The sequence below is a fragment of the Schistocerca cancellata genome, chromosome 5 (assembly GCF_023864275.1).
Source record: "Schistocerca cancellata isolate TAMUIC-IGC-003103 chromosome 5, iqSchCanc2.1, whole genome shotgun sequence".
Lineage (NCBI taxonomy): Eukaryota > Metazoa > Arthropoda > Insecta > Orthoptera > Acrididae > Schistocerca > Schistocerca cancellata.
This window is the reverse complement of record NC_064630.1, coordinates 104,254,754-104,279,822: the sequence shown is the minus strand read 5'-3', so window position 1 is coordinate 104,279,822 and position 25,069 is coordinate 104,254,754. Positions and strand designations below refer to the sequence as shown.

At 39.2% G+C, this 25,069-nt stretch overlaps 1 protein-coding gene across 1 annotated transcript in view; it reads right to left on the bottom strand.

Annotated features, from left to right (window-relative positions):
• Positions 1–198: 198 nt before the first annotated feature.
• The window catches only part of LOC126187600 (ribosomal protein S6 kinase delta-1), a 191,245-nt gene continuing 166,374 nt past the window's right edge, over positions 199–25,069 (bottom strand). Inside the window, exon 14 of the mRNA XM_049928787.1 lies at positions 199–3,397. Within this exon, the coding sequence (XP_049784744.1) occupies positions 3,278–3,397 (120 nt within the window). The 3' untranslated portion in view covers positions 199–3,277. The remainder of the gene's footprint in view (positions 3,398–25,069) is intronic.

The following is a 25,069-nucleotide window of genomic DNA, read 5'->3' as shown; positions in this document are numbered from 1 at the left end:
CAGTACAAGTCAGGATAGAATGGAGACCTGCATAGTAATGTTTGAACTGGTAACAACACAACAATGACATGATTAGGAAAAAGTTAATTTATTTCTCCTCTGTAAGCATTTTTTTCGTGCTTTACTGAAGATGGCACAGAACAATCAATACCGATTCCTGCACAAAACCGACTTATATTTCATTACTTACTTACACACACACACACACACACACACACACACACACACACACACACACACACACACACACACACATTTTGAAATGTTATTTTTAAAGCCACGCTACACTGTTTGTAACGGAAGAAATTTGTCCGTTTCATTTTTATAGTAGTGTTTGTACTATCTTTCTCAGAATGCTTTCTTGTGTAGTTTAGCGGATGTAGTGTTTGTAGTGTGCATTGTACATAGCACCCTCAAATACATGCAGTAAAAATCACACTACAAGGGTGGTTGGGAATTCACACCTAAGGGGTTAACCAGCTTAAATATAACTTCATCATGAGGCCAATGATTACAAGCACTTTTTGAATGGAATAAAGAATCACTGAAGTGCACACATTGTGCTAAAAAAGAACACACTGTAATACTGTTCACAATAAACTAAATGAAGACAGATAAATGAAGCTGCAACACTGTCCACCATCAACTACACAACTAAATAATGTTAAGTAGAAATTACTTATTTACTCTTATAAATTCCACAAGTACTATTTATTACTGAGTATTCAATATCACACATAGTAAACTTTCTTTTATTTCATAGATAAAGCTCTGAATTTGGTCTCTCCTCTACTGATGTCAATATATGAAAGAGCTAAACAATTATTTAACAAGTTTGAAACAAAACAGATGAATGTTTGCCCAGAAGTACAAGGAAGAGTAATCAAACTAATTAACTGTTCAGTCAACAAACAGCAATGTATTCTCATACATAAAAGTTACAGGTTCATTACATGAACTATATATATTCTCATTTTACACTCTTATCATCTCCAAGAAAGGAAAAAAGAAGTACAGAACATTCTTCATACATTTTATTAATAATCTGATTTGAAAGTGGCATGTCAGAATCTTTTTTTATGAGCAACACATATGTAAAGAAGATATTAGTACATGGACATTACAGAAAACTGGTTTTCGGACAGTAGTGACAATATCTCTAGTCTTTCATTCAAACTACCAAAATGCCAAGTCATCAAAGTTTTGTATTAAACATATTGTGTACAAATATCAACATATCTCAGTCTGAGTAATGGAATGTTGAACAAATTGTGGCTGAAAGACACAATTCACAATTATTGTAAAATATATTTTTTTGAAACATATGAGTAATATGCATTAACAATGACAGAACAGGAAAGAGTAATTACTAAGAAAGAAATACAGGAACTATCACAAATTTTGAGTCAGGTACAATAGATATCAGATGATTATAGTTTTATCTACAAGCAGATATCTTCAAATATAATACTATATGACAACTTTCAAACTATGATCACAAATCTGTTATTTACATATATATTAGTGTGACCAAATTTTGTACTGCACGCATCACAACTTTAAAAATAATGAGCAAAGCATACTAGCTTACAATTCTATCATTCTGTTCCTGAAGGCTAGCTTTTGTACAGACTTCCTAAAGCAATGTACATTGTGTACTCTTAACAGACTGCCACATGATAGAGCCAAGTAATAGCGACTGTTGGCACATCATTGTTTTATATTCACCATTTGGAAAAAGTTACCAGGACTGTCACCTGAAAACGCTAGTATTCATAAAAAACTTTGGAGATGTTAATCTGAGCTCTCTGCTGTCTCAAGCACCACTGAGTAATTTGCTGCAAACTAAATTTACAGAATAGTTTTATTGACTAGTCTGTGTTGTGCCGAGCTGTAAATGTACAAAAAAATCCAGACCTGGGTTACACCAAATAAACTCAAAACCACTGCTTATTGTTCTGAGTGCACGTTCATACAATAAAGCATGCACATTATGCACAGCTACATTCATCATTAAGCATTTAAAGCTATCAAAATGTAATTGTCTGCTGTAAACTGCACACTCCACTATACATCAAAAACCAATTTCCAAATAATGCTTTGACTATTGCATTTCAATTAATTCTGTGTAAGTTTAGTCACAAATTATGTCATTCCCACCTTCCCATACTGTTCTATGGTCTGACAGCAAATTATTCCAGTGTAGTACCACAAATAATGTTACGCAAGTGAAATTTTAAAAGGTGCTAGTGTAAGTGTCACTGGGAGGCACCATCTTTGTTTTCCTTGTGCTCTCATCTAGTCAGCTTTTTTTATCAGTCCATTCTGTTTAGTGCCCTTTCAATGACTGTGACATAAAAGAAGATGGTCAGCATTATGCAAAATTTTGGGGCTGGGTATATATGTCACAATATTATCATATATGATCACATCACAATATCTGCACCAAACTCCACTGTCTGCATGCATCACCAGCACAATATTCTTCAAGTAAGACATGCACAGAATAACTTTCAACTACACATAAATACACAACAGGAAGTTCTTTTCTCTTTTGTCTAGAAACTAGAATCTTGAACAGATGTTTTACTAATCAAGTTCATGAGATACATAGTGATCTGCAGTATTTGAAACTTAAAGCAACAATTGTACACCTTTCTTACAAACACACACATACACGCGCACACACACACACAGTATTTACGTCAAACAATCGGAGGTGATAGATTGTATCATGGGGAACAACATTTTAGGACATCTAACATTGCCGGAAATTGTCCGTGAACATTTTGTCTCTAACAGAAGTTCTTCTCTTGACACAATCTATCGTCCCTAGATGTTTGATGCAAAGACTTTGAAACACACTGACAACCAGTTTCCCTGGTAACACAGTCTACATAATGACATTAGTCTACTGGCTGGCCATTATGTGTTCTATACATTTACATAACTGTACAATAACATTGGAAAAGGAATCTAAGTCAGTGTGTCAGATAATGTTTTTAAAGCCAATTTATGAAACCAGAGACAATCTTTCTCCTTCAATTTGTTTCAGATCAGTAATCATGGGAGACATATTTTAAATGTTTTTTTTTTCAGTCACAAAATAAGCAATAAAGCTTACAGAATCTTTTATGATTGATTTCCCCAGCTTTAAAAGCATTATTATGCAAGTATACAGATCATCTTTTCTGTATAACATGTGTAATCTTGCTGAACAAGTCTGAATTAAAAGCTTGACAAACATAGCTCACATTAAATAGCATATATATCCAGTTCATGAACTCTTGACTAGCATAGCTTTCCAGTCTATACCTTTGAAGAAAGGATGTGACTTCAGTTTTTCAATCCCATTAATGCCAGAACCAAGTCTTTCTTCAGGATCATACCTCAGAAGCTGTAAAATACAAAGATATAGTTAGTGTTAAAACACACAGATTTATCTAGGTAGCTGATGAATAAATTGTGAATTGTACATTATAAATAGGAATAACAATGTAATAGCAATCTCATTAAAATTCATTTGGGTGTACCACCATGTCATCTTGTTGTTGTTGTGGTCTTCAGTCCAGAGACTGGTTTGATGCAGCTCTCCATGCTACTCTATCTTGTGCAAGCTTCATCATCTCCCAGTACCTACTGCAATCTACATCCTTCTGAACCTGCTTAGTGTATTCATCTCTTGGTCTCCCTCTCCGATTTTTACCCTCCACACTTCTCTCAAATACTAAACTGGTGATCCCTTGATGCCTCAGAACATGACCTACCAACCGATCCCTTCTTCTAGTCAAGTTGTGCCACAAATTTCTCTTCTCCCCAATCCTATTCAGTACCTCATCATTAGTTACGTGATCTACCCATCTAATCTTCAGCATTCTTCTGCAGCACCACATTTTGAAAGCTTATTTTCTCTTCTTGCCAAACTACTTATTGTCCATGTTTCACTTCCATACATAGCTACACTCCATACAAATACTTTGAGAAAAGACATCCTGACACTTACATCTATACTCGATGTTAACAAATTTCTCTTTTTCAGAAACGCTTTCCTTGCCATTGCCAGTCTACATTTTATATCCTCTCTAGTTCGACCAACATCATTTATTTTGCTCCCCAAATAGCAAAACTCATTTACTACTTTAAGCGTCTCACTTCCTAATCTAATTCCCTCAGCATCACCTGATTTAATTCGACTACATTCCATTATCCTCGTTTTGCTTTTGTTGATGTTCATCTTATATCCTCCTTTCAAGACACTGTCATTTCCGTTCAACTGCTCTTCCAGGTCCTTTCTGTCTGAAAGAATTACAATGTCATTGGAAAACCTCAATGTTTTTATTTCTTCTCCATGGATTTTAATACCTACTCCGAATTTTTCTTTTGTTTCCTTTAATGCTTGCTCAATATGAAGGTTGAATAACATCGGCGATAGGCTACAACCCTGTCTCACTCCTTTCCCAACCACTGCTTCCCTTTTGTGCCCCTCGATTCTTGTAACTGCCATCTGGTTTCTGTACAAATTGGAAACAGCCTTTCGCTCCCTGTATTTTACTCCTGCCACCTTCATAATTTGGAAGACAACGTTCCAGTCAACATTGACAAAAGCTTTCTCTAAGTCTACAAATGCTAGAAACATAGGTTTGCCTTTCCTTAATCTATTTTCTAAGATAAGTCGTGGGGTCAGTATTGCCTAATTTGCTCCAGTATTTCTACGGAATCCAAACTGGTCTTCCCCGAAGTCGGCTTCTACCAGTTTTTCCATTCGTCTTTAAAGAATTAGTGTTGTTATTTTGCAGCTATGACTTATTAAACTGACAGTTGGTAATTTTCACACGTGTCAACAACTGCTTTCTTTGGGATTGGAATTACTACATTCTTCTTGAAGTCTGATGGTGTTTTGCCTGTCTTATATATCTTCTCACCAGATGGTAGAGTTTTGTCAGGGCTGGTTCTCCCACGGATGTCAGTAGTTCTAATGGAATGTTGTCTACTCCTGGGGCCTTGTTTCAACTTAGATCTTTCAGTGCTCTGTCAAACTCTTTGCACAGTATCATATCTCCCATTTCATCTTCATCTGCATCCTCTTCTATTTCCATTATATTGTCCTCAAGTATATCGCCCTTGTATAGACCCTCTATATACTCCTGAGCTCTTGATATTCATACAAGTGGTTTTCTCCAAAGGTCTCTTTAATTTTCCTGTAGGCAGGTATGTATCTTACCCCTAGTGTATATAGAGAATAAGAGTGGCCGTATCACACTTCTCTAGGGCACTCCTACTGAACTGATATACTTGTCTCTGATGAGCACTTGCCGTCAAGGACTATGTGCTGGGTTCTATTACTTAAAATGCCTAGGAGCCACTTGACATCTGGGAACATAATCCTTGTATTCAGACCATCATCAACAGTCTGCAGTGGGGCATTGTGTCAAATGCTTTCCAGAAATCTATGAACATGGGATCTGCCTGTTGCCCTCCATCCAAGGTTTTGTAGGACATGAAGTGAGAATAGGAAAACCTGAGTTTCACACAAGCGATACATTCTAAATCCATGCTGATTTATGGATGGGCTTCTGAAGGAAATTTATTATATTCGCTCTCAGAATGTGTTCAAGAATTCTGTAGCAAATCAATGTTAAGGATACTGATCTGCAATTAAGCAGGTCTGTTCTTTTACCCTTCTTATGTACAGTAGCCACCTATGTTTTTTTTCTAATTGCTTGGAGCTTTGTTTCAACTCTTGCTGCTGCTTATCTATGCCACTGATGCCTGCATTTCTATGTTCTCCATGCTGGAGTCTGTACAACAGTCAAATGATGGTATGGTTGTATGTTTCACCTGTGTGAATGTTTCATTAAATGTGAAATTAGAACTTCAGCTATTGCTGGTCAATGAGTGAATGGATAGAAGCCTTAAAACTACTTCGTGATTTTTATATATGACCAGAATTTTCTCAGTTCTCAGCAAGACATCTCACTAAGGCATGACACTGGAAGTTGTATGGTTCCGTGCAGTGATCATCTTACAGATGCATGAATTTCTACTAATTTGTGCGTGTCAACATTTGCACATCCTTTTTGAATCGAGAGAGCAACAGTCTGTTTCCTTAGCATTTTCCGATCTTTATTACTAAACTACGGAAGGCCTTTCCACCCTTAATCCACTTACTTGACACGTATATCTCCAGAGCACGATTTACAACCAGTTTAAACTTTGCCCATAATCCCACTACATACATAATATTGGAGCTAAATGATGTCCTCTCATTACCTAGGTGGGAGGCTAACAACTGCTTATCTGCTTTCTCTAACATAAATACTCTCCTAACCTTCTTGACAGATTTAGCATCTTTATTTTGCTTTTTTATATAGACTGGAAAACAACAATGAGATTCATAATTTTTTGTTTTCTTAAGAAAAGTTTCATCCCTAGTAATAATGCATAAACTAACAGCTACTGTTGCTGTCATCAGCTATGAAAATTACTGCACATCAGAAAAGAACATCTAGTGACAGAGGTTTGATTAAACAAGCTGTGTGATGCACATAAATGTCTGTGTTGCAGTGCCATATGCCATTTAATTTCTTTTATATATGTGGAGCCATGCAGATGTTCAGCATGTTGCTTCAATATACTGGGTGTCCCACTTTAATTTATACTGGCTGATATCTCTGGAGTGGCATAATTCTGCAAAAAAGTCTCTAATAAAACTTGTAAGCTTTGAAGGAGGTCATGGAATGGTTACGTCAAAATGACCTTGAACCCTGTTTTCAAGATCAAACCATGATCAAGTTCATTCTTGCAAATAGTAACCCCTATTTTTATTTCATATTCATATTCTACATGAAAAAATATGCATTGTTTGTAGGGAACTTTTTTTTTCAAAAAAAAAAACAATGGTCTGTTGTGAGGGAGCACTTTATTGTAACTTTTCCAGGTTACCAGTATCTCAAGAATGAAGCGAGATCAGGAAAAATTTTCAATGAAAATCTTGTATGGTTTCTGAAATCTGTCCACTGGTGAAATTTTCGTGAACTTGAAATGGCCTTGAAATTTTGTTAGTAGAAATTAAATTGAAATCAAATACCATGGGCATTAGTGGAACCCAATGTGCACCACTTAGAAGGTGCCGAATCAGAGACCTGCACTGTGCTTGCGCTGGCACAGTCAGAGAAGAGAAGGGTGGAGCTTTGAGGCTAACTAATAAGCGTCACTGTAGGAGAATTGGAAATCGCGACTGGGGGTTCAGAGAAATTTTACCTTTGGAGACTGAAAGTTTCTCAGCTGTGCTCACTTAGAATGATTCTTGACTTTCGTGACTCCCATAAATTTTTCTTTTATGGACTTGGAAAAAATCTGTTTTAAGTAAATTACAAATATTACACCTTGTCGAAGTCTGATGAATTACGCCTCGTGGGACTCAGAACAATCTCGTCTCAAAGACTCTAATGAGTTCCTGCGAAGTGAAATTATTCCAAATCCGTACAAGCAAAATTATTCTCAACATGAATGTTTCGAGCCCAGAAGAGAAAAAAAAAAAAAACTTTATGTGAGTCACCTTGTCACTCAACTGACTTTCTTGGGCCCATCTTTCGTTTCTGCCTTCTCTCCACATTTGAAAAGGACAGATTACCATGGATTATTTCATTATTTACATCAATATCAAGAAATGTAAAAGGTGCCCTCTTGAAAGACACCCATCTATTAGACACCTAAGTAATTTTCTGAAAGAGCGCACTTTTACTGTATATTTTGGCTTCACGTTGTGGCATAAACAACAGCAAGCATTTGTAAACAAACAGATCATGTATAGTGTAATAATTCAGTTGTCTTGCAACACACTTACCGAATGTTTCATTGAAGGAAAAACCTAAGAAACCAATAATAGTAAAACTAATTGGTACAATTTATTGTTTGACTCTGATCTCTCCGAAATGGCTGATTACATGCCTTTAGAATTAGTGAGAATGATAAAAATTGTTGGCGAGTGTCGTGACAATTATGGAGCTGTGCAAAGATTGTATGCCGAGAGATACCCCGATGCCCGTCATCCCACGAAGGTTACAATTAGGTCTTTGGTAAGACGAGCTGAGAGAGAGACCTTGAAAAGGCAGAGATGAAAGATGGGTCCGAGAGAGGCGACTGCGCTGGGAGTTCATGCTAGCGTCGCTGAAGATCCACAGCTTTCACCTCATCAGATTCAGTGAATACATGGCATGCCTCGATCAACAGTATCTTGTGTTTTAAGATACTTTAAATTCCATCCATATCACTTCCATATCACCCAGGCAATTGAGCCAGGGGATCCTGAGAGATTCCAGGCATTCTGTCAATGGGCCGATACGCAAATAATTCGTGATCCCTTTGTCTTCGCACACTCTCTCTTTACAGACAAGACGAACTTCGACAACATGGGAGGAGTCAATCTCCACAACGCACACTACTGGGCAGAAGCAAATTCTCACTGGCAATGAGATCACCAAAGACAGAGACAGTGGTCAATCAATGTCTGTGCAGGCGTAGTTGGAGGTTACACAATAGGTCCTGTTTTTTATGGTGAAAAATTGAACAGCTTGTGCTATCTTCATTCCAGAATCTGGTGCTCCCTTTACTAGAAAATATCCCCCTAGACATAAGAGCACATATGTGGTTTCAACATGACGGTGACCCTGCACATCAGGCCTTACCTGTCAGAAGATACCTTAAAGCAACTTATCCGAATCAATTGATTGGTATCGTTGGTGCAATTCATGAATCCCCACCAAGATCACCAGACTGAACACTTCTTATGGGGAGCTGTGAAGCACGAGGTGTACTCCACTCCCCTGACGGCACAAGAGGATATGAGAGAAAGGATTGTGTTGGCTTTCCAGGCAATCACCCATCAGACATTGAATGATGTTGAAACCAGTTTCCTACAGAGAGTGCAAATATGCATTAGGCAAAATGGGCAGTTGATCGAGCATCTGAGATCCTAAATTTACAGTGAGAAACATGTTAATCAGCCTTTTCCAGGGCTAACGATGTGCTAAGTCCGCTGGGCAACCTCCATTTAGTGCGCATTGGATTCCGCTAATGCCGACAGTATTTGCTTTAAGGTTAATTTCTACTGAGGAATTTCAAGGCCATTTCAAGTTCATGGAAATTTCACCAGTGGACAGATTTCGGAAATCATACAATATTTTCACCGAAAATTTTTCCCGATCTCACTTCATTCTCAAGATACTGTTAACCTGGGAAGTTACAATGAAGTGTCCTCTGGCGAAAAACTACTGGTTTTTTGAAAAGAAATGTTCCCTACAAACAATGTGTATTTTTTCATGTAGAATACGAACATGGAATAAAAATAGGGGGTTACTATTTGCAAAAACGAACTTGACCTTGGTTTGACCTTCAAAATAGGGTTCAAGGACATTTCGAGGTAACCATTCTATGACCCCCTTCAAACCTTATAACTTTTACTACAGACTTTTTTTTGCAGAATCGTGCCACTCCAGAGATATCAGCTGGTATAGATTTAAATGGGATACCCTGTATATGAAATTCATGCCTGGCACTTACTATCTACATCACCACCACTGTGAACGTTATTTATCATTGTGATTCTCTTGCTTCATTTCAGAACTTCTTGTACTTTTCCGGAAGTATAAAATTTGTTATGAGGGCATCAACCCTTTGTAATAGAGAAGTATGGCAAACAAACTTATTTTATCACCAAACGAAAACTACAAAATATTCTAACATAACTACACAGTAAGGTGAAATGGTACACTGTGTCTTTCAATACACAGAAATTAATTAAGGCAGCTCTGTCCATTCATTATATGACTGGGATGCTAATAACTGCTTATTTGATTTTTCTAGGATAAATGTCCTCAAAGCCTTCTTCACAGATTTAGTAACTTTATTTTGCTTTTTTATGTAGACTGGAAAACAAGAACAAGATTCATAATCAGGAAGTTCTAATAATATAAAATCCTAATATGTAAAAAATTTGAATGGAAAACAAAATATTAAACGATGCAGCTCTAAATAATATGTGCCAGAACAATTCAGTAAATGTTACTGACTATATTGATTATCCTACTTAGAGTAGATAAATCAGCCATCCACAAAATTTCAGGCCTGTGGCAATTCAGTGCCATTTCTTCAACAGGTCTAATGATAAATATCAAATTACACTATACCAGTTGTTGAGTTTGCTCATATTAAAGCTGGCTAGTAGAGACTGCACAGGATAGTGTTAAACCACACTCAAAAGGCAACTTCAAGACTCATAGTGGATTTTTTTATTCGCACAATGAACTCATATCCTTTATACCATTGCTTGGACACTTCTACAGCTGGATATGCAAAAGCAGTATACTTGAAGACAATGTCACGGTTACAACCATTTGAATACACTTTCGCTCAACAAATCAGATAGCCTAGCATTATACATTAACAACATGTGTTTTAAAATAGTGGACAAAAGATTTTACTGGTGTATTTTAACCAGTTTCAAGTGATTATGATTATGACAGGACAGAGTTTACAACAGACTCATCAAGTTTTGTTTGCCTCCATCTGAAAAACGTAAGACTATTTCAAAACAACAGATCAAATAAATTCACTTATAGTTCTGGTATGCACTGCAGACACACAAGATTTTTTCTGCATTCAAACAAGACTGCAAAAGTCAAGCATGGAAGTAATTTCTTTTACAAAACTAGCAAGATGAGAATATATTGCACAACCAGAAATCATCCACATACTGAAGTAATCTGTACTGTAGTACTCATCATGTTCAGTAACTGGGTGGTCAAGTTTGCAGTTAGTCACAGTTTGGCAGTGCTGATCCAAACAGATAGGCAGTTGATTAGTAATGGCCCCAAAATTAACAGAAGAAGGCAACTGCAACACAGTTGGAATGTAACATAACTACTTTCACACGTGAGACTACCGTCTATAAGATAGGAAATGGCCATGACTGGGTTGTAGCACAAGGTGGTAGGTGGATATATAGGACCAGTTTTGTACCTCAATCATCCAAGGGCAAATGACTTTTGTGGTTCAGGATTTGGAGCAGTTTTGGCAGACGTAGTGAGATGGGGGTAGAGCGGGAGTTACAACCCATGGGCCCCAGACTGCTGCAAATAGCCTATTTAACTCATTTATTATACTTTTTTAAGTTTGGATGTAAGAAGGAAAGATTAATTTATAGAAGCATCAATCTTGTGTGATATTCTTATCACAGTCTCCATTAGAATTTAGTGAGAAAACGTAACACAGACAATCGGTAATGTTTCCTTCATCTGTGCATCATTCTCTCCTCCATCTATTATGCAGCGGTAATGCAGGAAAAAACCACATTTTTCTGCATCATTGATTTCCCTTATTGCCTTCTTTGATACAATGCTGTCAAATTAACTATGGAGCACAGTCAAATTACAGAGCCCTACAAAACCTACACTATGTGATCAAACATATCCAGACACCCCCAAAACACACATTTTTCATATTAGGTGCATTGTGCTGCCACCTACTGCCAGGTACTCCATATCAGCGACCTCAGTAGTCATTAGACATTGTGAGAGAGCAGAATGGGGCACTCTGCAGAACTCACAGACTTCAAATGTGATCAGGTGATAGGGCGTCACTTCTGTCATGTCTGTGCACGAGATTTCCACACTCCTAAACATCCCTAGGCCCACTGCTTCCAATGACATAGTAAAGCGGTAATGCGAAGGGACACAAACAGCACAAAAGCGTACAGGCCAACCTAGTCTGCCGATTGACAGAAACCGCCCACAGTTGAAGGAGGTCGTGATGTGTAATACGCAGACATCTATACAGACAATCACACAGCAATTCCAAATTGCATCAGGATCCACTGCAAGTACTATGAAAGGTAGGTGTGATATGAGAAAACTTGGATTTCATGGTTGAGCGGCGGCTTATAAGCCACACATCACGCCAGTACATGTCAAATGACGCCTCGCTTGGTGTAAGGAGCATAAACATTGGATGATTGAACAGTGGAAAAACGTTGTGTGAAGTGATGAATCACGGTACACAATGTGGCGATCCGATGGCAGGGTGTGGGTATGGCAATCTAGTGAATGTCATCTGGCAGCATGTGTAGTGCCAACAGTAAAATTTGGAGGAGGTGATGTTATGGTACAGTCGTGTTTTTCATGGAGGGGGGCACCCCTTGTTGTTTTGCATGCCAGTGTCACAGCACAGGTCTACATTGATGGTTTATCACCTTCTTGCTTCCCACTGCTAAAGAGCAATTTGGGGATGGCAACTGCATCTTTCAACATGATCGAGCACCTGTTCATAATGCATGGTCTGTGGCAGAGTAGTTACACGACAATAACATTCCTGTAATGGACTAGCCTGCACAGAGTCCTGAGCTGAAACCTATAGAACACTTTTGGGATGTTTTGGAACGCCGACTTCGTGCCAGGGCTCACCGACTGACATTGATCCTCAGTGCAGCACTCCATGAAGAATGGGCTGCCAGTCCCCAAGAAACCTACCAGCACCTGATTGAACTTATGCCTGTGAGAGTGGAAGCTGTCATCAAGGCTAAGGGTGGGCCAACACCATATTGAATTCCAACATTATTGATGGATGGCGTCATGAATTTGCAAGTCATTTTCAGCCAGGTGTCCAGATACTTTTGATCACTTAGTGTATGTCAGGGACCATCCTGCCTCTGCAAGGCCTGTATGTGGTTCTGAGATGGATGAAGTAGAGCATAGTTTAGGTAGGTGACAAAATATTATTTTGAATGATGATATTTATCACTTCAGGACATGACAAAAGGTAACAGAAGCAATGAAAAATCATGTGGAAGACTTTTTCCAGACCTCGGTGGTAAGCAGAGTACTGGTCAGTGAATGGTTCAGTGTTGTGGTTAGGTTTGTTAGTGTCACAGGATATCTACAAATGTATTCTCTTGTGGTGACATCCATTAATAAATTATTCTCGGGTTTCAAACTGTGTCTAGTGCTTAATTGCTCACAAGCTGTTGGCAGAGATTTCCTCTGCTATTGTCAAGTGGTTGACTGTCATGTAGATGCCGATGCTGTGCTTATTACAGCCGTGGTGTCACCAGTGACATCACTGGTGCTCAGCCCTGCACCATATACGGCACTGTTTTGGTGACACGACCAGTGCACTCACTTTAACTCCCCAATCACAGGATCCTAGGCCATACTAAGCTGCAATTCACCATCTCTACTGAGGATGTTGTCCGATATTCAGATCTGTATTGCTTCATTTATTATGCTATTCCAGATGCTGTTAGTCCTTTGATAATAGAAGCCTCATTGAATGCATTTCGCTGTCCTTTTTCCAGTACATGTTCTGCTACAGTTGATTTTTTGAGACAGTGTAAGCGGAAACACCTTTCATGTTCTATGTGGCACTGTTCAATTGTGTGGAAAATATGACAACACAAAACCACCCATCCACATGGTATTTTGTATATTCCAATTGTTCCTCCTTAGTTGCCAGACCTTTGCTGGTGGCCTGTAGACTGCACATCTCTTCAGGGGCCAGATAACGTTCCCTGTTATTGAGCCACACAACTGCAGAAACACAATCTTCTTTGTGTCTTCCTGGATGTCCTTGCCTGCAGTAAACCCAATTGTGTCTCGGTCATTGGTTTTACTGCAAGCTCACCCACATGGATCGGTATCCGCATGCCACCAGTTACCACCACCCAGCACACACCACCCAACACAGAAACAGTCTTCCCTGAGGAACTGAAACCGTCTCCGATATCATAGACCTGCCGAGGTAACTGAGCAATTTACATAAAGTTTTCAAGGAAAATGGCTACAACAATAGATAAATTTTGCAAGCTGTTTCACCTAAGCTAAGAAAGCAGACAGCCCCTGAAGAAGACGCTAAAATGATTATTTTTTACTTTTTTGTGGGTCAGTAACTGGGGAGATTAGCCAGCTCCTGAGGAGCCATAAAATCAATAGTCTTCAGGCCACCAGCAAACAACTGACAAGTAATGAAGCCTGTGGAAAGACAATGTAGGCATAGAACACCTGAAATATACAATACAATGTGTGGCTCTGGGCAGTTTTCTGTTAGACTGTCTGCACTATTGAATAGTGCTGCATATAATGTGTAAGGTCTTTCTGCCTAAGCTATCACAAAAAATCATCTGTACCACACCATGCACTGGAAAATGAACACCAAATTGCATTCAATGAGACCAACAGCTTCTGAGGTAGTGTAACAAACGAAGCAACAGAGATCCAAATATTGGACAACACCCTCAACAAAGATGGTGGATTGCAGCTGATTACTGTCTGGGAACGCATTACTGGCGAGTTGAAGTGGGTGCGGTCATCATGCAACTGAAACATTACCATAGTGCCATTGAAACATTACCATATATGGTGTGGGACTTAGCACCAGTGATGTCACAGGTGATGGCGCAGCTAGATAAGCACAGCAGCATGATACGAAAGTCGAGATTAGATTCACTTTTTGTTCCATAGACCCAAAAACTGAGAAGATTCTCATGGGAGTGGAACATGCCATACATAAAAACATAAAACGTTTTAATATAATACTTACTACCCTGATCATCTGTCAGGAGATTGTCAAAACAGGTGAATACAATGTGGTAAACTGGAACAGCTAATATTTACAGAATTAACACACTGTCAGAATGAAGCATTGTTATGCACTATTAATAAATTTATCATACACAAAATACCTAATCTTGACTGTTGTCACCAAGTGCTGCCCAAACTGAAATATATCAGACATTTTTACTTAAGCTGGCTTAACGGTCTCTGTTCAGATATTCATCTACAGAGTAGAAGGAGTTGCCTATCAAAAGTCTTTCAAACACTGTTTAAACTGTGCTTTATTTGAAATCAAGTTTTCAATGGTTGCTGGCAATTTATTGAAAATATGTGTTCCTGAATATTGGACCCCCTTTTTGAACCATGTTTTGAGTTATTGGTTGGAAACAGAGATATAGTACTTGCAACAAATTTATTTAAGGAATAAATATACTGAGAAGCAGTGGTTAGAATACCAAGTTCCTTGAACAGGTTTCTACACGATGTTCTTGAATTTACACCACAAATGATTCTTCTCACACAGTTTTGCACCCTAAAAATTTTTGCTCGGTTTGATGAGTTACTCTAGAATATGATCCCATATGACATAATAGAATGAAAGTAAGCAAAGTATGCTAGTTTTTTTTATACTTATATCTCCTACATCTGACATCACTCTCATTGCAAATACAGACTTGTTTAGGCGTTTAAGCACTTCTGTGGCATGCCCTTCCCAACTGAATTTATTATCGAGTTGTAATCCCAGAAATTTTACAGTGTCAACCTCTATGATCTGTGTGTTTTCATATGTTATACACATGATGTAAGGAAATATCTTACTGGTTTTGAGCTGCATATAGTGGGTCTTTTCAAAGTTTAAAGACAGTTCAAATGGCTCTGAGCACTATGGGACTCAACATCTTAGGTCATAAGTCCCCTAGAACTTAGAACTACTTAAACCTAACTAACCTAAGGACATCACACACACCCATGCCCGAGGCAGGATTCGAACCTGCGACCGTAGCAGTCCCGCGGTTCCGGACTGCAGTGCCAGAACCGCACGGCCACCGCGGCCGGCTTAAAGATAGTGAATTAGCTTTAAACGATTTATTAATGTCAGCGAAAATTTGATTAGCAGCTATTTCTAAATCTGTACTTGACTTGCTACTTATTGCAATATTTGTATCATCTGCAAACAAAACAAACTTAGCATCTGACAATGTAACAAACAAGAGATCATTAATGTACACAAGAAAAATCAATGGACCCGAGATGGAACCTTGGGGAACACCACATGTAATTAATTCCCAGTCAGATGAAGACTGGGGAACACCACATGTAATTAATTCCCAGTCAGATGAAGACTGACTGCTTACTGCACAGGTATTTTGCAACAGCACCCTTTGTTTCCTGTTAGATGGATGAGACTCAAACCATTTCGCAGCATTGCCAGTGACACTATAATATTCTAATTTACTTAAGAGAATGCTGTGGTTCACACAGTCAAAGGCTTTTGACAGATCACAGAAAATGACAGCAGCCTCTAACTTACTATCTAATGAATTAAGTACATTCTCACTGTAAGTGTAAATAGCTTTCTCTACATCAGAAACCTTATGAAATCCTAACTGTGACTTGGACAATATATTATGTGCAGTCAGATGCTTAAGGAGGTGCTTGAACACAACCTTTTCAAATATTTTTGAGAAAGCCAACAAAAGTGAAATTGGTCAATTGTTTGATGGTATCTCTTTATCCCAATTCTGGTAAAGAGGCTTAACCTCAGCAGTCTGAAAATGTTCAGCTGATAAGAGTCTGATTACACTATAACTTAAGACAGAACTCAACTCACATGAACATTCTTTGATTAACCTCATTGATATGTTATCATGCCCACTGGAATACTTAGATTTTAAGGATTTTATGATGGATGCTACTTCTGTGGGAGACGTGAGTGTCATTTCCATTTTGCTGAAGCTGTTTTTAAAGACTGGTCTAAGATACTCCATTGCACTGTTCACCGAACCTCATAACCCTAAGCTGTCAGTAACAGAAATGAAGTACCTGTTTAAGAGATTTACAACACTACCTGCATTTATTACCAAAGTTGCATTTATTTTTAGATCTATCTGTTCCTTTTCCTTTTTGGCCCCACCTGTCTCTGTCTTCACTGTATCCCAAACAGTTTTTATTTTGCTGCCTGTCTTCTAACTATATTCTAGCCTAGATCCCTGGAACAAAGAAATGGTGCCCAGTTCTTGGCAAAAAGCACATGTCACACCCTTCTACAAGAAAGGTAGTAGAAGTGATCCACAAACCTACCATCCAATATCCTTGACATCAATTTATTGTAGAATCTTAGAATATAATCTGAGCTGAAAGATAATGTGGTATCTTCAACAGAATGACCTCCTCAATGCCAACCAGCATGGAGTCCGAAAACATCTATCATGTGAAACCAAACTTGCACTTTTCTCACATGACATAGTGAAAGCTTTGGATCAAGGCAAATAGGTAGATGCAGTGTTTCGTGACTTCTGAAAAGCATTTGACTCGGTATCACACCTACACTTATTATCGAAAGTACGGTCATATGGGGTATCAACTGAAATTTGTGACTGGATTGAGGACACAGAATGTTATCTTGGATGGAGTGTCATCATTCGATGTAGAAGTAACTTCGGAAGGGAAGTGCACTGGGACCTGCTTTCTGCAGATTATGGAGTTTTCTGTAATGAAGTACTATCTGAAAGGAGCTGCATAAATATTCAGTCAGATCTTGATAAGATTTCAAAGAGGTGCGAAGATTGGCAACTTGCTTTAACTGTTCAGAAATATAAAAGTTGTACACTTCACAAAAAATAGTATCCCATAGTACACTGTCTGAATCAGACAACTCATACAAATACCTGGGATTTGTAGGGATATGAAATGGATTGATCACATAGGATCAGTCGTGGGTAAAGCAGGTGGTAACTTCAGTTTATTGGAAGAACACTGGGGAAGCTTAATCAGTCTGCAAAGGAGATTCATACATATCACTCGTGCCACCCATCCTAGGATATTGCTCTAGGGTGTGGGGCCCTTACTGAATAGGATTAACAGGGATTATTGAACATATACAGAGAAGGGAAGCATGAACAGCCACAGGTTTGTTTGATCCATGGGAGAATGTCACCTGAGATACTGAAGGACTGGGGAGTGTCACAGAGATACTAAAGGAACTGAACTGGAAGACTCTTTAAGACAGACATAAACTGCTGTGAGAAAGTCTATTAACAAAGTTTCAAGAACTGGCTTTAAATGATGACTCTAGGAATTTACTACAATACCCTACACATCACTCACATAGGGATCATGAGGATAAGATTAGAACAATTACTGCACACACACAGTGGCATACAAACCATCACTCTTCCTGTGCTTCATATGTGAATGGAACGGGAAGAAACCAAACCCATAACTGGTACATTGCGAAGTACCCTCTGCCGTGCACCTCACAGTGGTTTTCTGAGTGTAGATGTAGATGTAGACATGATGACACAGTTGGGAGGGTGTTAAGAAGCAGTACATTTTAGGGGAAGAGTGGGGGGAGGGGGCAGCAAGGGTAAATTTCGGATAATATGAAGGGCAGGATAGGTCAGCTAGAGTTCTCTGACCAACTTTTGACCACACTTTTTTTTCCAACAACCTTACGCATTTCGACTTTACATCTTTCTCAAAGACACTATTTCAGATACAGCTTTGTCAGATCAACTACCACATGACAACAGCCCAACCTAGGTCACTGGCCTCTGTTCCAGACATTTCTGCATGAGACACAAATTTGGTTTCATCTGCAAAGTCAGGACCGATCAGCTGTATTTAAACCTCCCTTGACCAGCAGGCCACCTTTGAAATAGCTGGGCACTAGTATGACATACAATCTATGATGGTCATCATCATACCAATGACACTGCTGCCAGTGTTGTCACGAAGTCTTGAACTCCTGTCCATGCTGAATGAGCATTTGGGTGTTCAGACAGCTCAGCGATCTGCCGTCTTCATGAAACTAGGACTTGGGGGCCCCACCATCCCTGCCTCTGCAGGGATATCAACAGAGGGGTTTTTCACCCTGTTCCACTGGTGGTGAGTTGCAGACTGACCGGGTCACAGCAGCCATATTTGCCGGACTGACCATACTCATGGTTGTGTGATAGTGTGAGACTTCTCTGATGCAGCAGCAGCCACAGTGATAGTGCATGCTCAGCAATGCAACCTATAAGGCGAGGTCAGAAGTTTGTGTCCTGGGAGACACCATAATAGCGTACTTGCTTCACTTGCCATTGGCCCTATCAGCATCGAAGTATACTGAATGTAAACAAACAGCAATAAGGAGGTTCTTGTATCTATGAACTGCCTTCTTCTGCTGCACCTGCATCCATCTTCAGCAAAGAATTGCCACCCACACCTAGCCATACCAGAAATCCTGTTATAATTGGCATCAAAATGTCATCTTCAGCACTATCATAATTAGTATCATAAGTATTGCTGAAGATGAAGGTGGGTGACAATCAGAAAACAGCATGGTTCTACAGCAGGGATATCTCACAAATCAATATGTTTCCCTACGCTTTCTTCTGCTTTGGGTTTACGGTATACTTGTGTCGGTAGTAGGTAGGCAAAATGGTTAAAAAAGTTCTAGCTCAGGAAGTGTCAGAAATCAAGTAGCTCAGCTGTAGGCAAAATTAGGACGACCTAGGGAAGAAAGGTGGGAACGGACGACTAAGGGAGGGAAGGTGGGAACGGTCACATCCTAGTGCACCTTTTCTTGGTACTAACACCACTTCGTTAGTGAAACCATTTTGAGTAAATTAGGCAAGGACATCTGTGTTTTTTGACACTTGAATACAGCTGCCAGTTGGAAAATTAGAGTAATGAGCAATTATTGAGTGTATCTAAACTAAAGTTAGTGGGAGAGATTAATAACAGCACAGTTTTTTGACAATTTGAGTTAATGGTTAATAATCGAGATACTACAGAGAGTAGCTTAACAGGACATTTCAGAAACAAGGGGATTGGAATTTTGTAGACTTCATTTGTATATTAATATCAATACATACGGGATCACTGAGGATGATAATGCTAATAAAGCCATATCACACTAAGCCAAATAGAGAGCACTTTATTTGTTTTTACAAGGATTACCCTCAGAAATGCCACATAGGGTTCGTACAGAATTCCCGATGGCTTTGAATGAAGCAGTAGAAACTCTGGCAGCATTAGCTGTAAATGAAGATGTCATCATACTAACAGAAACTAAAGTGATATTTAATAAGATATCAAGTGTGTTAGATGTCATTGTACAGGTCATATGAAGCATAACTGCACTGAACAACAAAGTCAGGCATATAAATGTTTTGGACATTTGTACAAGCAAAAATATGGGAAGGTGGTCACAGGGTGAACCTTGTACCTTGCTACTAAATGGGGCACGGGGCACTGTGTCTGTGCAGAATCAATGGCAGACTTTTCTCTGGCTGGTTAAGTGAAAGGAAAGTTGTGCAAATCTTGTTAGAGACAGGATCTCATACGTCTGTGGTGAATAGGAATGGACTGGGTAAAGCAGAGTTGAATCCACCACACTGGAGTGTGAGTGGGGCCACGTTGACTCACTCAGTTTCTTAGTCCTAGTACTCCATGTGAGGGGGAAGTATCTTTTGGGTTAGAGTAGAAGTTCTTCCTATAGTTGCAAGTGACTACCAAATCATACTCTGTTTATGTTTCCTGGCTGTGAATCAAGCCAAAATTGACTTAGAACAGCACGTAGTGTAACTGGACAGAACACCATTTCATCTCAGTTTTACGGCCAGAAATCCATTACTGTCACAATGATCAGTCCTAGGCCAGGCCGCCTAAACCACGTGAAATGTCCCTTAAAGTCAACATGCAGCACATTGTGCCCAAAGATATCTGGCTTGATGTAGGACCTGATCTGTCAGTTATCGCTTTGCGTATAGTTCAGCCTTTGCCTGAGAATGAAGAAATAGATAAATGTCCTATGAAGGGAAATTGATGGAGGCACAGCTATGCCCATCAGAATAACTCTAGTTCTGGGTAAGTGAAGTGATCATGTGGAATTCTGATAGCTTGGAATTACTGTCTGAGGATGAGTTTTATAGGTATTTCACATCATTATAATCACATTGAGGAGGACAGGATAGGTAACATGTAGAGACTACCACATGAATGTGCTGAGTTATTTGACCCTCCTGGTCAAATGCCACCCACACCACTAACTCATCATCATATTCCCATGGGAATGAATCACCTGTCTATAAGAAACCATACAGTCCCACAGAAATTGCAAACTATCACGGAAGAGTTTATAAAAACAACACCTTCAAGATGGTATGCTCCCATCCACACTATCCCAAAGAAATCATCAGTTGGCAGTAAAGCATACAGGTTTTGTTGTGATTACTGTTATTTAAATCAGAAAACAGTTACAGACACCTACCTTATGCCTAGTACAACAGACAACAGATGTGTTAGATAATCTAGGCCATTATCATTATACAACTATGGACCTATGAAGTGGATACCATAATTAGCTGTAGCAAGTGATGATCACCCGAAAAGAGCTTTCTCAACTCCTTGTGGTCATTATCAATATCACTGCATGTATTTGGGGCTAAAACACATGCCAGCAACTTTCCAGCATCTGTTAGATGGGGTATTACAAGAATTAAAACTGAAGCAATGCATCATCTATTTAGACGATATTATTGTTTTCTCTAAATATATCCAGGGGCATGTAATTTGTTTACACAAAGTTTTTGATCATTTCCATGCAGCACGGTTAACACTCAACATGGAGAAATGCCATTTACTTTTACTAGAGGTCTGTTACTTGGGTCATACTATCGGCCAGAATGGTGTACATATCAATCAATTGATCATCTTTCACATCTTGTGTTCATGACAGCAATACAGTCAGCAGGAAGAAACAGTGGCACAAGCGATGGTTAACCAGTACATACTAAGCTTTGAAACATGTGAGACTCTGATAATGGATTATGGAATGAATTTTGTGTCAGATTTAATTAAGCAATTGTGCTGATTATCATGCATTAAAAATCTCTGGACTAGCGCATTGTCCCGGCAGGAAAATGGAGAAACTTAGTCTACCATACGACAAGAAAAATGTTAAGTTACTATGTTAACAGTCAACACAATGACTGGGATGCCCTATCCCTTATGTAGTAGTGGCAAATAACTCAAAAATCCACACGAGGACAGAGCCGTCCCTGTATGAAGTTGTTTTCACTCAGAAGATGCTGTTCTCCTTTCACACTATCTAAGACCCCTCCAGAAAAAGATATATCACCAGTAAAGAATTTCTCAAAAATATTTGGAGCCAGGTTAAAAAGATGGAGACTAAAGCCTTCAAATGACAGGGAAGTGCCCATAATAACAAAACCAGTATCACCAACGTATCATATCAGAAAATGACTGCTTCACACCCTGTGCCATATGGATCCTTCCCACGAACACCATCTTTTCTGAATTGCGCACGAGGGAACTTTCCCTGCAATACATCCTATGTTTCCGTAACCCTCCTGGCTCAACCTTCTTTAGTCACTGTCCTCACCCATCCAGCTCCTTCCCTGTTCCCATTCTAACACTACACAGCCATCATTCCACCACCACACCCAGTCTTTTTATTTCTCTCTTTTTCCGCTACTCCCTCCCCCCCCTCCCCCACCTGTTCCCTCCATCTAACCTGCCGTACTTCACTGTCCGCCACCCCCACCATACAATCCCTCCCCTTCCATGCCCCAGCCTCCTCCTTACCCCCACGCAGACGCCACTCCCATCATGCACTGGTGCTGCTGCTTGCAATGTGGTTTCAGTTGCCTGAGACTGCAGTCATGTGTGTGAGTTGCGTTTGTGTGTGTGAGTTGTTTTTGTGTTCAAATGTGGGCGTTCATACATGCACGTGCTTATGTGTGTGTTGTTGATGAAGGCCAATGGCCAAAAGCTTTAATTGTGAGAGTCTTTTTGTTGTACCTATCTGCGACTCAGCATCTCCACTATATGGTGAGTGGCAACTTTCCTTCTCATAATATTATTACATTCCATCCTAGATTTTCTATTGTTTGACATCATAAAATGAGTTACGTTAACCAACTCTTATGAACCAAAGGATACGCCCAAAAAAATCTGTTACAATTTACCAAGGATTTTACCATGTGATACAAATAATGGCAGCTGTTAACTTTAAATTACAACGTGTAACACATGCCACAGTGGTCCATATAAGTTATGTCCACCTTTTTTGAGGAACCCCAGAGGCACTGGCTCCATTCCCAGCAGCACTTTCAGAGGAGGGGAGGGGAGTGGCTGGACAAAAGGAAAATAAGAATAAAATTAAGCAAGACACTCTTACAGTTATTCCAGCACATCACTAAGTACTTTGTCCGCAAGTTGGAATGATAAGCTAACAAGAGGATTGCAAGGTAACTGAGGATGTGAATTTTGTGTGTTTACTTACTAATTATTAGGACCGCCCTTGTTGCACATGTTATTGTTAAGTGTATGTTTTAGTAAGTGCCGGATTATAGAGGGTATTGTTTTCAAGGAGGCGGCTCTCAAGTGGGCATAAAGGGAACATCTTCTTTATGTACTAGGTTGAAGGAACTTCTGAGCAAAAGCTCCATTCACAATGTTGTTAATGGTAGTACAACCTTATCGCTTAGGCTGGTATGAAAACATCCATGATATGTGGTACCATAGTTCAATTATTATGTGAAGAGAGTACCGTATTTACTCGAATCTAAGCCGCACTTTTTTTCCGGTTTTCGTAATCCAAAAAACCGCCTGCGGCTTAGAATCGAGTGCAAAGCAAGTGGAAGTTATGAAAAATGTTGGTACGTGCCGCCAAAACTAAGTTCTGCCATCGAATATATGTAGCGCTACGCGGGCATACTTTGTAGGCACAAAGATAAATACTGGCGCCAAAACCTCTGCGTCAGTAAATAAATTAAAAAAAAAAAAAGTGAAAGACGAGCTTTTTTTCTCCGCCGCGAGTTTCGACCACTGCATTTTCATACATTATCCAACGAAGTAAATACAAATTCCGTATTGTTCATCTTCGAATGTAGTACAATTTCAGTGTACTACAAAAATCTGACTGGCAAGACTGTTTGGGATGTTTGTCAATATGGCCAACTCTACGTTGTGAATTTTTTCCTATCTGTGAGAAGAGATGGTTGCTAATAGGAACCTGATGAAATTTGAATCACATACAGTATTCTCTTCACCATAAGAATAATACGAATATAAACATTTTGCCATGTATTCTTTCGTGTTTGCTGCTATCTCATTAAAACCCTGTCTGCCTAATAAACTACGAAACTAGAGTGAGACAACAGCAAACGTGGAAGAATATACGTATCGTGTCATGTTTATATTCGTATTTCGTATTATTCTTATGCCTAATAGTGATGCAGTCAGAAATGAAGCACGGCAAGTGACTAGATTTTTAAATCTAAGATGTCTAATTTCTGTGCAGAATTTGATGTAATAAAGAAGCGGCCGCAAAGATTTTCAAACGGAGAAAAATTTTCGCCTAACTCTCGTTCAGAACATGTTCTATCATACGCAGTCTATTATTTTATTCTTGTTGATCATTATCAAAGAAAGCAGCAGTGTAAGTAACAACAAATAGCAGTCTCTTGCCATTGTTTCGCTAATGAGACGATTCCTCTTATTTTTTTTAATTGTACGCGGCGGTAGCGCGCACAAAAGCAAGTCATGCCGCGAGCCGCGACAGGCCGTAAACACGCGCTATCAGAATGCGACAAACAATGCATGACACAGTGCAGTAATGCATTTTCAGCTTAAGAGTGACGCAAACACCTATAACAAAGAAAACGGCACTTATCAGATCAAAGCAAAATAAGCAATCGATTCAAACCAGACGAAGCACATGAAAAAGGAAGGGTACCCGTATAAATACGGATGGAGCGCCTGACGCATAGCAATGGCTACGTGGTAAAGCTTAACTGTTAAGCTTACGACTCGAATCAAACTACTGTAGCTGTATCGTCATTCATTCGACCTAAATTGTGTCTCATATTACAATGGACCAACTTTGTTTCGATTTTGAGGTGCGGCCTAAAACTTTTCTCTCCCCTTGAATTTCGAGTCTCAAATTTCAGGTGCGGCTTAGATTCGGGAAATTTTTTTTTCCTTTATTTCGAGTCTCATTTTTCACTTGCGGCTTAGATTCGAGTGCGGCTTAGATTCGAGTAAATACGGTAGTCTGTTTGATGTGAAAGTAGTTTATCATTCTGTGCAGGCTTGTAACAGCAAGAAAGTTGTGACTGAGTGCAAGTGTGTATATAAATATGTGTTAGTCATGGGCCTTTATCTCTGAGGGTAAAGATTTTTTGCTGAAACAGTATACCTATGAAACAGGATGGGTAACATTTGCCAGAAAG